General features: G+C 57.8%; 1 protein-coding gene across 2 annotated transcripts; it reads right to left on the bottom strand.

Annotated features, from left to right (window-relative positions):
- Positions 1-12,265, bottom strand: N4BP3 (NEDD4 binding protein 3). 2 transcript variants are annotated; one of them, XM_036314201.1, is made up of 6 exons: positions 11,991-12,265; positions 11,564-11,626; positions 6,683-7,033; positions 5,919-6,446; positions 5,326-5,568; positions 1-5,216 (listed from the first exon to the last, which is right to left on the bottom strand). In XM_036314201.1, the coding sequence occupies exons 3-6, from the start codon at positions 7,001-7,003 to the stop codon at positions 4,689-4,691; spliced, it is 1,620 nt and encodes a 539-aa protein (XP_036170094.1). In that variant the 5' UTR covers positions 7,004-7,033; positions 11,564-11,626; positions 11,991-12,265; the 3' UTR covers positions 1-4,688. The 2 variants fall into 2 exon arrangements, with proteins under 2 accessions (XP_036170094.1, XP_036170093.1); XM_036314200.1 differs by lacking the exon at positions 11,564-11,626 and having other exon boundaries at positions 11,991-12,263.
- Positions 12,266-13,871: the final 1,606 nt, after the last annotated feature.

The following is a 13,871-nucleotide window of genomic DNA, read 5'->3' as shown; positions in this document are numbered from 1 at the left end:
TTAGAATGGTAAGGAAGTCTTTATTCAAGAAGGACTACAGCAATGGAGATTTGTAGTAGAGGACAGAGAGTGGGCTCAACTCCAAACACAACAAAGAAAAGTAGAATTTATGGCCAAGGACCAGACTGGGGGGCAGTGGGTGGAAAATTACAAAGCCCAGCTGGAGTAGCGTAGTGGCTGAGTCTCGACCTATGAGACTCTCAGCAATCAATCAAGGTTTGATTCCGGGTCAGGGCACATGCCAGGGCTTCAGGCTTGATCCCCAATGGGGCCACATGCAGGAGGCAGCCAATGATACTCTCTCATCATTGATGTTTCCATCTCTCTCTCCCTCTTCTTTCCTCTTTGAAATCAATAAAAATATATGTTTTAAAAAGAAAAGAAAATTACTAAGAGAAAACCTCAGGGCATTCTGGCTAAATAGACCACAGGATTCTCACGGAAGACAGGCCAGTGACCAGTGGAGGATGAGGAACCAAATTAAATGTGCAGGGTGATGTAGTATAGAGGATGGGCAATTCTGGCTAAGCTAAGGATTCTTGCTAGAACTGGACTGTACAAGAAAGGTCACCTTCCAAGGTCAGACCTAGTCCAAAAGAGCTCAGAAGAGCCTAACAAACCCTGGCTGTTGGTTGGGTTTCATCCATGCACCAAACAGTTGCCGGTCAGGGCACAAGCCCGAGTCTTGGGATGGATTCCCAGCTGGGGGGGAGGGGGGATGGAGTGGGGGGGGGGTGCAGGAGGCAGCCAATCAAGGGTTTTTTTGTTGTTAATCCTCATCAGAGGATATTTTTTCGATCAACGTGTGCTATTGCGTGGATGTTTCTCTCTCTCACTTCCTCTCCCTCAAAAAATAAAAAAATTAAAATAGCTTAACCAAAGTTTGGCCAACCTTTGTCACCTCCACTCCATCACCTGGAGTGATAAGTGAGCCCGCTCTCCTCTGAACTCCCATGGCACTCCCACCTCATCTCACGTGACATATTTCACTTTTGTTGCAGGAAACCACACATTCTTTTTCTTTTCTGAATCCACAAGGTGATGGATTGCCACTGTGGGGCCTGCATCGCCTTTGGAGAAAGGATCACTAATACCTACAGCCCCAGCCCCCCAGTCTCAGAGAAATTTCCTCATGCTCCCTCTGCCTCCTTCACTATTGACTTGATCGCTGTATTTGCACTGCACTACATGGCCATGTGTGTTGTCTCCTTCCTCCACCCACCGGGGAAAGGGCCAAGAAGGCAGACGCCATGGCCACCTCAGCTTCCTCACCTGGGAACCACGCCAGGAGGCCCTGAGGGAGGCAGCAATACATCACTGTGCAGTGAATGGCACCTAGCTCTGGCACCCTGGAGCTTGACAAACCTAGTTCACATCTGATGCCCGTGGGGGAATGAACTCTAGGAGCAGGAACCTTTCCCACCTACCCCCAGTTCAAACTCATGTCAGTCAGGGGAGAAGTCTGGTCCCTCTTGACTCTAAAGCTCCCCAGCGCTTTCTGGGGTTGGAGCCAGAGCAGCTCTAGGGATAAAAACAAGACATGAGCCCCAGCCGGTATGGTTCAGTGGTTGAGCGTCGACCTATGAACCAGGAGGTCACGGTTTGATTCCTGGTTAGGGCACATGCCCGGGTTGCAGGCTCAGAACCCAGTGTGAGATGTGCAGGAGGCAGTCAATCAATAATTCGCTCTCATCATTGATGTTTCTATCTCTCTCCCTCTCCCTTCCTCTCTGAAATCAATTAAAAATATATTACAAAACAAACATCAAAAACAAGACATAGCTCTGGCTGGGCAAGGCCCACAGTCCAGAGGTGAAGGGACAATTCCAGCAGCATAGAAAGAGCTGGTGGAGAGGCATATGGGGGCTGTGGGCACAGGGAGGTGCATTGCCCTCTGATTTCAGAAAAGGCTTCCCTGTCCAGCCGAGGTGGCTCAGTGGTTTAGCGTCCACCTTTGAACCAAGTCACGGTTCAATTCCTGGTCAGGGCATGATCCCCAGTTGGGGGCGTGCAGGATGCAGCTGCTCAATGATTCTCTCTCATCATTGGTGTTTCTATTTCTCCCTCTCCCTCTCTGAAATCAATAAAAATATATTTAAAAAAAGAAAAAGGCTTCCTTAATGAGACAAGATCTGAGCACAGTGAGGGGGCTTTGCCTACAGGAGGAAGGCCCAGAGGGCTGCTGTGGTCAGAAGGGGCACCACTCTCAGTGACTCAGGGGGCTAGACTGCCAGAGGCTTTAAGTGGCAGGCTGAGGGGCCCAGGGAGCAGATACTGAGCTGAGAAAAGGAGGGACCAGGGGTAGGGAGCCCAGGGTGGGGCTCACCACAGCTCTGAAGAATTGGACGCCTGGGCCTAGTCTGCTGGTGGAGGGGTCCCAAGCGGCCTGCCAGGGGCAGGAGGGAAGAGCTGCCCTGAAGCAGAAGCCACTACAGTGGCACCTGTAATTGTCTGGTCCCAGAGCCCTAGAGCCACCAAGCTGGCTTGGGGACTGGGAACTGGTTCACCAGGCAGGGATGAGCTAATAAGGATCAAGTTTCCTCTGAGACACCCCAGCTTGGCTCTCTTGGGCCCTCCCCCTGCATCTGGGCCTGGTCTTGGTTTCTGGCATAGCTGCCAAGTTTTGGTACCGCCCACCCACTCCCCACTGGCAGTACTGGCAGGCCCAGATCTCTAATTGCTGGGTGAGGAGCTGTTCTGCAGAGGTGGTACATGGAAAAGTGGACCCTGGCCATTGTGGGGCATGTGGGCACCCAGCCCGACTTGCTCGAGGCCTTGAGGAGGGAGTGGCCCAGACTCAGGCCAGCACTGAAGGGGGTGGGGGGCCTCTGGCCCAGAAACCTTGGTTTGGGAGGGTCTGAAATGGGTACTAAGGCTTATGGGGAACTGAAATGCCTAACCCAGGTGTTCCCTCTCCCTCCCCAGGCTGAGGGGTGGGCCTAGATAAGTCTCAGCTAGGTACAGGGGTCTGTCCTGGTCACAGGTTCCACTAGCTAAAGGGACTGGAGCCAGGGGGCAAGCAATGGAGCAGAGGGAGCGGCAGGAAGCAGCCCAGGAGCCCCAAACACACCCCCTCAGACACACCTACCACCCACAGCACATCTACACACACCTGCCACTCACAGGGCCAGACACACCATCCCCTTGGCAGTCAGTTCACACACCCCTCTCCACCCTGAAAAGGCAGGGCACACTGGCTCACTCTACAGCCCAATCCACACCCTATGCACAGGCCCCACCTGCAGGGGCCTGAGTGGCTGCCAGGCTTGGCAAGGAGGGCAGGGCACGGCCACTGGGAGCCAACTGGGGAATCTCTGCTGAGAAGTCCTCTGAGGTTGTGCCTGCCCCAGCAGAACAGACACTGGGAGGGGAGAAGTCTCTCTGTGTACTGCCTCCCCTGGGGCAGAAAGATTCACACCTGAGCCCCCATGCCCTGGCAGCCTAACAGTGCCTGGCAGAAGGGAAGCTCTCGATGCATGGCAGCAGTCACAATGATTCACCTGTAAGGGCGCCGAGCTTCACTACAAGGGCAAGGGGTGGGGAGAGGCTACCTGCACAGCCAGTCTGGGTCTGTGCACCAGGCCACCCCCCAGGAGGGAGCCAAGGCCCAGAGAGGAAGCCAGGTGTCTGAGAGGCAGGGGCTGCTTTTCAGAGTACAAATGAGCTCACATCTCACCCTGCTTGGAAATACTACAGGGTCCTCCATGCCTATGGGGAGATGTCCATTCTCTTTGCAGTGGCAAAGGCCCGTTACCCACTGACCCACACGCTTTCTCTGCTCCATTACTTGTCTCCTGCACCTTCCCAAAGCCCCATCCCTGTGTAGAGGGGTGGTGAACCACAGCCAGACAGGAAGGTGAGAGGTGGATTCCGGGCGGGACAGGTCCCTACAGGAGCCTTGGGGAGCTCCAGAAGAGGCCGTCTTAGGCTAGCCCTAAACCCAGCAGGGCCTGGGCACTGGGGCTCAGACTTTCCACCAAGGGAACGTTTCATGTTCTAGCAACGCCTTGGGTGACTTGCCCTTTTGTTTTCCTGGGTTCCCTGGCATTGTTCCTTCTGAAAAATCCCACTGGTGCTGAAGAAAGGAATTTCAGCCCACACGGTAGCTAAGGAACCATGTGGTGCTGGGGTAAGGAGGATGACTCCTCCACTTGCCAACACACGTGCCCAGCAGCTGTGCACACAGGAACTGGGCACAACCTCCCACTGACCAGGACTCTGGGAGGAGCTATAGCCCAGGTCCACAGCCCCCCGACCCCAACCATCCTTGATTCAGGCCGGGGACAGGCCCCACGTATCACCAAGGGCCTCCTCATAGAAAACGTGGTTTTATTCTGGGGTAGGCCAATGCTATTGTCCCAGCCTTCCTTCCTCATGCCTGCCCATCTATATCTTGAGCGCCTCATCTCCCAGTCTCCCTTTCCTAGGGCCACACCTACTCCAGGAGCAGGCTGGGTCCTGCAGGGGTACTTTTCAGCCAGGTGGGCCTGGACCTGACTCCTGCTGCTGGCACCCTACCCAGCCCACAGCCCCTCTGGGATCCCTCCTCTCGGTGAGCCTCCCCGACCCTGGCTGGCTTCAGCAGATTCTGCCCCATTTCAATGTCAGGAAGGAGCCGGCCATCTCAGGGAGGGCTTGCCCAAGCCTTCTTCTGACGGTGCTTCTGCTGTCAGCTCTCTCCACTGGCCTCAGATCTTGGAGGACTCAAGCCGAGGACTCCAGGGCGTGGAGGGCTCCCGCAGCGCCTGCAATTCCTGTTCCAGTGCCTGGTTGCGGCGGTACATGTCCATGTAGCCCCCCTGGATCTCTCGCTGGTAGCGCAGCACCCGCTCCTTCTCCTCCTGCCAGGTCCGCCGCTCCTGCTCGAAGCGTAGCGCCTGCTCTTGGCCCCGGAGTCGCTCCTGCAGCAGCTCAGCCCGCAGCTGCTCAGCACCATCCCCAGCCTCACTGCCTCCTGCCTCCCCCAGCAGCCCCCGGCTCTTGCAGTCATCAGTCTCACAACTACCTGGGGCTTCCTCCCGGGGGGCCTGCTCCTGCAGGCTCCGCACAGCCTCGCGCAGCCGGGCCAGCTCTGCGTCCTGGGCCTGGGCTTGTGCCCGGCTGCCCCGAAGTTGTGTCTTTAGGCTGAAGATCTCGGCCAGCTTCTGCGCCAGCTCGGCCTGGGCCTCCCGCAGCTGCTGCTTCAGGAGGCTGATCTCCGCTGTCTTCTGGCACACCTGGAAGGGGCACAGTAGGGGTGAGCACCCAGCAAGGCTGGTTGGGGTGGGCAGAGGAGGGGGATGCAGAAATGGGGACAGGAGAGTTCCTGAGAGCCCGGTCTCTCACCTCCCATCGTGCTTCCTCCTCTGGCCGAGTGTTGGGGTCAGCCTCTGGAGGCCGATGCTCAGCGGCCAGGCCCTGCTGTGCCCGCAGCTCCTTGCGCAGGCGGCGCTGCTCCTGCTGGGCCATGAACAGCTGTAGCTGGAGGTTCCGCTCGCTGCGCTCAGCCTTCTGGGCCACCTCGTGCAGCCGCTCCAGGTACAGGCGCTTCAGCTCAGAGAGCCACAGCCGCTGGCGTTCCTCCAGCACCTGCCAAGGGAAAGAGGTCCCTAATAGCCGCAGCCAACGTCCTGTACCCGAAAACCACAGGACCAGGGCCCAAGGCCCTGGCCACACGTGCCCTACCCTGGGATGCCCTCCAGAGGTGAAGTGTCCCCGACACATTCCCGCCCTCCCGCCCAGGGAGTCTCTCCCTCCCTCTTGCACAGGGAACCCCAGCAAGAACCCGACATCCCACCACGCGGGGTCGGGGGAGAGGCGCTGATGCATCTCCTTCTTCCTCTCATGTCCAGAGTCATGTGGGGGAACTGGCTGAGGACACTGCCCAGTACTCCACTGCCCAGGGATAGAACAGGACCCCAGGCAGAGGCTGCCCTCACCTGTGTGAAGTGATTGACGCCATCCTGGTCACTGAGGCCTCTCTTGAGATCCTCACAGGTGTCGGGGAGCATGGCCACCACCTCCTCGGCCGTGTGGCAAGAGAGCTCATAGGGCGGTGGGGGCTCAGGCAGGCAGTTCAACCCGGCCAGTGGCCCAGCCTCCTTTGGGCTCCGAGAGGCACGATCCAAGGAGCCCCCAAGGTGGTTAATGTGGCCCAGGGAGGAGCTGAAGGGGCCAGGGCCCATGCCAGGACTTCGGCTAAAGCTGCCCCCACTGGAGGAGTCAGACAGGCTGGGCTCGGGTTCGGGGCCGCCCTCGTCCAGGCTGAGGGCGTGCAGCAGCTGGGCACGGGCCTGTGCCTGGCTGGCCCGGGGCCCTGGGCTCAGGGGTGGGTGGCAGGCCAGAGTGTGCAGACTGCCGTTGCTGCGCCACAGCTTCTGGCCCTTGTGGGCCGCCAGGCTCTGCATGGACAGGAAGCCTTTCCCGGTGCCTGCCACAGGCTTGAACACCGATGGGCGAATACGGCACTGCCAGGAAGAGAGGGCAGGGTAAGGCCCTGAGCTAACAGCACTGCCCCACGATGCTCCCGCAGCCCTGGGGGTCCTTTCAGACACGGGGTGCCTGCCACTGGGAAGCAATGACCAGGCTAGTCCATAGCAGGACTTTCAGGTCCAAGCCCTGCCCCAGCGCCGAGGTCTCCCAGGAGGCCCCAAGCTCCCATCCCACCCTCCCACCCCAGGGAGGGGTTTGGGCAGAGGTGCACCTTGTCAAAACGTCCCCGCTCGGGCAGCGAGGTCTTGCTGAAGTCACCGGCCCGGGGATGTTCCTGGTAGTAGAGGGTGGCATAGTCGGCAGGCTCATTCCGAGCAGCCCGCTTCGTGGTCTTGCCGTCTTTCTTAGGGAGGTGCAAGTAGCTGAGGAGCTCACGCTGGCCCAAGCCCTTCCGGAGGAGCCCATCAGGCTGGCGGGAGCCTCGGGACCCCTCAAGTGCTGCCCGTAGCTCTTCAGGGGAGAAGTCCTGCCGTTCCAACAGGCTGCCCACGCTGCCCATGGCAATGCCAGCCGGGCCTGGGCCTGTGTCCATGAAGTTTCAACACGGCACAGGCAGCTGCTTCTAGAGATCAAGAGGCTCCATCAGGGGCAGGTGGGTGCTTGCTGCCCGCCCGCCCTTGATGCCCTAAAACCAGGTGCTTGTTCTGTGTCAGGTCCCCATCTGGCCCAGGCCCAGGAGAGGCAGATATGGATATGGAGAGAATGCAGCACAGAATTCCTAGGCTGGCAAGAAGAAGGGGCACAGGCCCTAAAGCCACCTGCCCGGTACCCCAGCATCAGCTAGAAGCTGGTGTGTGATTGGGCGGGGGGAGGTATGGATGAGGGGAGGCACTGAAACAGCAGGATAGGACCCTCCCCAGGACTGGGCCAGCTGAGGACTCAGGCCCGTCTGACTCTGACCTTGTTCACTCTCCTGCTAGACACCCCCCCCACAATTTGGAAAGTAGGCAGAGGGCACAGCCGCCTCAGATACTCCATTCCTTCTTCTTTTCTTGGGAGAGGGGAAACCCAGTTCAGCCCTCTTCCTGCAGAGAGTGAGTTCCCCAAGGGAAGCACCTGGCATGGGCGGGGCTGCACCAGGCAGTGGGAGGGATACAAACAGGAAGGGCCCGAGGGGAGGAAGGATGGAGGGAACAATGGCCACAGTTTCCGGAACAGGTGTTCACCTTGGGCCATGGTAAGAGGCAGGGGAAGGGGCAGCTGGAGCCCCTGCCAGCCCTTTCATATGCCCCAGAGAGCCCACCACCAGGTGTGAGGATGGGGGCAGGGGTGTCTCTAAATCTTGACCCTGCATTGAGCCAGTCACCATGGGGGGGCCTAGCTTCCTCATGCGTACAATGGCCATGACAACTCATCACTCAGGGATGCCTAGAGAATGGGCTAAGATAATAGAACAAAGCACCCAGTCAGCAGCCAGGGTCAACACAGGCTGACCAGAGCAGAGCTGAGCTGGTCAGACACATGAACATTACTGGTGGGAGACCCAGTGACTAGGCTCCTGTGCTGGGACCACACAGTGGAGGTGGGACCTGTCCCTAGTGCCCGGCTGGATCCCCTGTGCTAGGCCCAGTGCTCAGCATGCCGGATGGACCAATGCCACCTTTTCTGCCTCCCCCCCAGCTGCTCCCATTCCCAGTTAGACCCCAGCAGGCACGCTGCAGCTGTGAGTCCCCCAGAACCTCCCCAATATGCTGCCGGGACACCCACTCCCATCCTAAACAATGGTGGTTAGGAGGTTCCATCTTCCTCCACCATTTCCAGGTTTTGTGTTTGCGGGAGACAAAGCTCTCTAGGAGTAAAAGGGAAGGAGGGTTCAGCCCTGCCCCCTCACCGTGTGGCCCTCCACCTCACCCTGGGAAAAAGTACCCTTCCCAACCCTTCCCTCTCAGGCCCCAGTTTCCTCAACACCTCCTGGGGTGTCATAGGCCACACAGGGTCCGGGGACTCACCCAGGTAAGGAATCACAAGTGCTAAGCACCTACAGCGACGCAGGGGTCTCACTGAGTCCTGTGACCTAGGTCCTCTCTATTTTTTAGGTAAGGACACTAGGGCTCTGAAAGGTGAAATGGTTTGCCCAAGGGCACAGAGCTGGCCAGGGTGAGGGCACCGGTGAACCAGCACCATGGCTGCCAAACGGCCAAGGATGTCACCCATGGCCCAAAGAGGCGGAATGGAAGCATCGATCTCCCAATCTGACACCCTTCACCACAACAAACCCACTGGGCCACAGGTACCGCTGTGTCTGAGAGGGCACTGAACTCCTGTCAGGGAGGTGGGACAGCAGACAAGCTGGTCTCCTGCCCTGCTCTCACACTGTTTCTCCACGGGGCACCTCTCTTCACCATGCCTCAGTCTCCCCATCTCTGAAGGGGAGAAAGACCCTGCCTTCCCTGCCTTCCTTATGAGATCACTGTGACAGTCACAGACACAACAGAGGCAAAAGGTCTTGTGAACTGTAAACCCAGTGCAACAAGGGGAGGGCGGGGGGAGGGAGATGACAATGGACGATGGTGACAGTGATGCCAAATAAGCTCACTTCATCCCAAATACACACCATCTCACCTTCCCTTTGGCAGATCCTCACTTCCTGTCTCAAGGAGCAATAACTGACATCCCCTGAGCCCCACAAGGAGTCTCAGGTCTAGAGAGGCAGACATGGCCATAACAGCATATATGCCAGCCACTCTTATACTGCAGTCCAGCCAGTGCCACCAGTAGCACAGAGGCTCCTATATTAGAGGACACAGTGAGGAGAGTCCAACAGCAGACAGTCACGCTCAAGGTCACCCACACGGCATTGAACTACTCTCTCTGGGACACATATACATAATAATACAGGAATTCCTCTGCAGGAGAGACCATCTAGTTCCCTGCCCAGAGGCTAGATGGGGGGGGGGGGGGTTGGAAGGTGGTGAGGGAGGCATGAGGCCAGCTTCCCTCCACAAGTGACTTGAGCAATTAGAAACAGCTATGGAGCTGGAGGAAGAGGCACAGACAGCCCCTTTCCTTTGTCTTTCTTTAAGGCCCCCACCCTCCACCCCTCTTAAGTAACTTCTCTGGCTGCATTACCAGCTAGTACCTTTTCCTAGAACGAACGGTCCCTCCACCTCCCCTGCCTACCCGCAACACACACACCTTCCTGTTGCTTGGAAGCCCAGGGACTGGCCTGATCAGAACAGGACAGCTGTGGGCTGGAGAGGATTTGGTGGGGAAGTGGGGGAGAGACAGCAACTGGGGAGGGATCAGAGCCTAAAGCCAGATGCCTCTAAATGCCTGGGCTTGCTTGCTCTGGGGCCCAGAGATCTGCCCAGAGCTGAAAGCTCCCCATAACCCTACAGGTTAGGTTTGGGCCGGACCTTCTGCACAGGCCCCAGGTGGCCCCAACAGGGCCTTTACTTCTCCCATCCCCTGGCCCCAAGATTAGCCAGCAGACTGGAAGTCCTGAACACAGAGGGATATCTCTTTTGGACCACCCTTGGTGGAGCCAGGAGAATGGGCCTGGGGGACCACCTGGCGATGGAGCAGAGACAGAACATCAAGGAGGCATCCTGGCATCATTTAGTGGGTGCCTTGGTGGGTCAGCCTGACACAGGGCCTACCATAGGCTCACAACACGCACAGGAGGGGATAGTGTCAACCCCCCTTCAGAAGAGAAAACTGAGGCCCAGCAGTTGAAATAACGTGCCTAAGGTCATGCTCAGCTGCACAGGAGGAAGTAATTGACAGGCTCCCCACCATGCATCTCCTCTGGGTGGGACATTCCAGAGCCAAGTGGGCAGGAAGCTCCACTCCTAACTCTGCTGCATCAGCCCCTCCTGAGCCCTGACAGCCCATCACGGGGGGGTGTGGAGGGGGGTGAACCACCACCTGCTGGGGAATCAGTTTTGCTGAGGGGTGTGTCTGCAGCTGCCCCTGAGGAATGGGACTGGAATGTCCCTGTTCCAAAAGAGGGGGCAGTGGATGCGGAGGGGCCAGGAAGGGGGCATACCCTGGACACCCTGCAACACTTGAAGAGGCACAGTCCAACCCCGGCAGGAGTGATGCTTCGTCTTACAGTTGCACGGGACTCTACAGTTTTCTTCAGCCCTTTCATTCCATCATCTCATCTCCATGAAAGCCTCGTGAGGACAGGCAGAGTAGCAGTTACTGTCACTCCATTTTACAGACAGGGAAACTGAGGCCCAGAAAGAGGAAGCAAGTTGCCCAAGAACCCACAGCGACAGCCATCCCAACTCCCTGGGCAAAGTCCTCAGCACTGCATCAGGCTATCCCAGCCAGGGGTCCCCACTGCCCCCCATGGGCACTCACTGCTGGGTATGCATGTCTGCCCAGCCCCCAAAGCTGCTTCTCCCAAGGGCTTGTGCAACCATACTGGGTTGGATTCCAGTCCCCTTAGCCTGGAATCCCTCTGGCCTGCCCCTGGATCAGGAAGAAATAGTGGCAGCACTGCTGCTTGGGGACTTCTAGCCCTGGAAGCTGCTGGCTCTAGGGGCGGTAGTGGGAGCAGGCTGGTCGAATTCATTCACAGTCTGGCACATACACACCCACACACAGCCAGCCAGCACAAGAGCCCTGCCCAGGAGGGCCCTGGGAGGAGGCTCATCACCTAGTCCAGGACGGTGATCTCTCTGCTTCTGCCTCCTCCCCAGGCCAAGCAGGGAGAAGGCATGGTGGCCAAGGCAGAGGGACAGCCAGGCTCAGCCCCTGATGCAAAGGAGAACCCCAATCTGTTCTTGGGGGAGAGTGGTGCCCCGTGAAAGACGGGTCCCAGTTCTATTTCTGAACACAGCCAGAACCCCGATTTCGGCTGGCCCTAGACCAGCCCTCACTTTGGCCAAAGGTTGTGTCGTGGCTCTGGCCGCCAAGACGTGGGAGCATCCCTGGTTGGGGGCCCAGGAGAAAGGCTGGCAGCTTACGCCTGTACAGGGCAGAGGGGTTGAAGGACGAAGCGGGTATTGCGGAGGGGGCGGGAGAGGGGTCTCCTGGGGAAGGAGAGGCAAACGAGGTAGGCATCCTTTCGGAATTTGCCCCGGGAAAGCTTTGGCAGAGGCGGGCTAGGGCTCCCCAGAACTGCGGGGCGTCATTTAACTACCTGGGGGACGGGAGGGGCAGTCTCTTCCTGACGCCGTCCTGGGGCCCGCCCGGAGCGGTGGGGCTGGGAGACAGAGGCCGAGGTCAGGCTCCCTTGCCAAGGGCATCTGCCCCACCCGAGCCGCGGCACAGGGGTCCCGAACGCCGATTCATGGAAAGCGCGTTCGCGGGGATTGCGGGGAGCAGCGTAACCTGCTACCGGCCCCGCCAGCGGAGCGTGTGGGTGGGTCCCCGATCCCGAGCCTCAGAGCCTCGGTCCCCGGACCAGGGGACACCTGGGCGGACACCGCACCCGGGCACCCCCACCCACTTAGACGGAGACCTCGGCCGGCGGGGCTGAGGCTTGGCCAAGGTCGCCGGGAAAGGAAGACCTCGCGAACAGCCCCACCCCCCGAGTCCAGCCCCGGCCCCTGGCGCGCCCCACTTACCATGCTGGCACCGCTCCGCACCCCTCGCGCGCTGCACTTCCCTCGCGCGGATTTGAACCCTCCCTCCAGGGCGCCGGTCCTGCGGAGACTGCGAGCCCGGCCGGAGCGGCTGGGTGCCAGGCGTCGGGAAAACGCGGGCGGGCGCCGGAGCCGGATTGACGAGGGAGGGACGCGCTCGGTGGCGCTGGCTCGCATGCCCCAGAGGCGGAGGGAAAACCCGGCCTGACTCACCCGCGCGCCGCCAGCCCAAAGCGTGGCCGGGGCCTCGGGAGGCGAGGGGAGGGGACGAGGGGCCACCCCCGCCCACTGCCGGCCAACCTGAGCCCCGCCCCGGCCCCACGGGCCCCCTGCCGGCTGCGCCCTGCGCGGCGCCGCTCTGTGCCCGCCCGCTCGGACCCCGGCTGGTCCGCTTCCCCGAGCGCGGACGACGCCCCCAAAGCGCGCTCCGCCTGCCCCGCTCCTCCTCCTCCTGTCTTCGCGGTCTCTCGCCAGAGCAGCTTCGGAAGAGGCGCGTTCAGTCCATCACCTCCCTGATCCTCGCCATGTTCTCTTAGGTAAATATTATCCCCTTTGGAGGCTGAGCAAGATAGTGCTCCCGAGAGGTGGAAATCCAGCAAATCCAGATGCCTTCAGGAACCAAACAATTTGAGTCGAACACTTGGATGGAAGACAGTAGAAGAAATGGAGACAGAGGCAGAAATGGATACCTAAAGGCATTCAGGTTGAAAAATATTAAACACCTGTGTCTTCCTCAAAAGTGAAAGTCACCTTCCGACCCAGCAATTACACTCCTAGGTATATACTCCCAAAAATTGAAAACAGGGACTCAAACAAGTACCTGTACACCAATGTGTGTGGCAGGACTATTCATAATAGCCAAAAGGTGGACATAGTTCAAGTTGTCCACTTGATGAATGGATAAACACATTGTGGTATATCCATACGATGGAACATTATTCAAAAGGAATGAAGTGCTGATACATGCATGGATACAAAGCGAGTTTGCAGCGATTGCGGAGAGCAGCGTAACCCGCTGCCGGCCCCTCCAGCGGCCCCTCCAGCGAATGAGCCTCCAAAAAATTATGCTAGGTGAAAGAAATCAGACATAAAAGGCCACCCGTGTGATTCCACATATAAGGAGCAGGGAAATCCACACAGACAGAAAGCAGTTAGTGCCAGGGGCTTGTAGAGAGAGAAATGAGTGACTGCTTGAAAGGTATGGGGTTTCCTTTGTGGGAGGAGGAAAATCCAGAGGTGGTGGTTGCACAGCATTGTGGATGTACTAAAAGTCATTGCACTGTACACTTTTATTTTTTTTATTTTTTAAATATATTTTATTGATTTTTTACAGAGAGGAAGGGAGAGAGATAGAGAATTAGAAACACCAATGAGAGAGAAACATTGATCAGCTGCCTCCTGCACATCTCCCACTAGGGATGTGCCCGCAACCCAGGTACATGCCCTTGACCGGAATCGAACCTGGGACCTTTCAGTCCGCAGGCCGATGCTCTATCCACTGAGCCAAACCGGTTTCGGCTGCACTGTACACTTTTAAATGCTTGATTTTATGTATGTAGATTTTGTCAATTAAAAAATAAAGACGTCACGCACTCACCCGTGGATCAGATTTGGGCCATGGGTCACCGGTTTGCCAATTTCCTGTCAATTTAAGAAACATCCAAACATGTAGAGAATTTTTATTGAGTTTATTTGCACCAAACTGATAACATATGCCAGGAAGGAAGATCTCAAATGCTCCTGAGAATAACAGTTTACAATTTCTTTTATGCATTTGAGATTAATGAGGGGAAGTAAGGATGATTACATAAAGGTGGGGGAGAGCAAGGTAGGGATACGATCACTGCACATATCAGAAGGAGG

The sequence above is a fragment of the Myotis myotis genome, unplaced genomic scaffold, assembly GCF_014108235.1.
Source record: "Myotis myotis isolate mMyoMyo1 unplaced genomic scaffold, mMyoMyo1.p scaffold_m19_p_6, whole genome shotgun sequence".
Lineage (NCBI taxonomy): Eukaryota > Metazoa > Chordata > Mammalia > Chiroptera > Vespertilionidae > Myotis > Myotis myotis.
The sequence above is the reverse complement of the archived record's forward strand: the minus strand, read 5'-3'. Positions and strand labels throughout refer to the sequence as shown.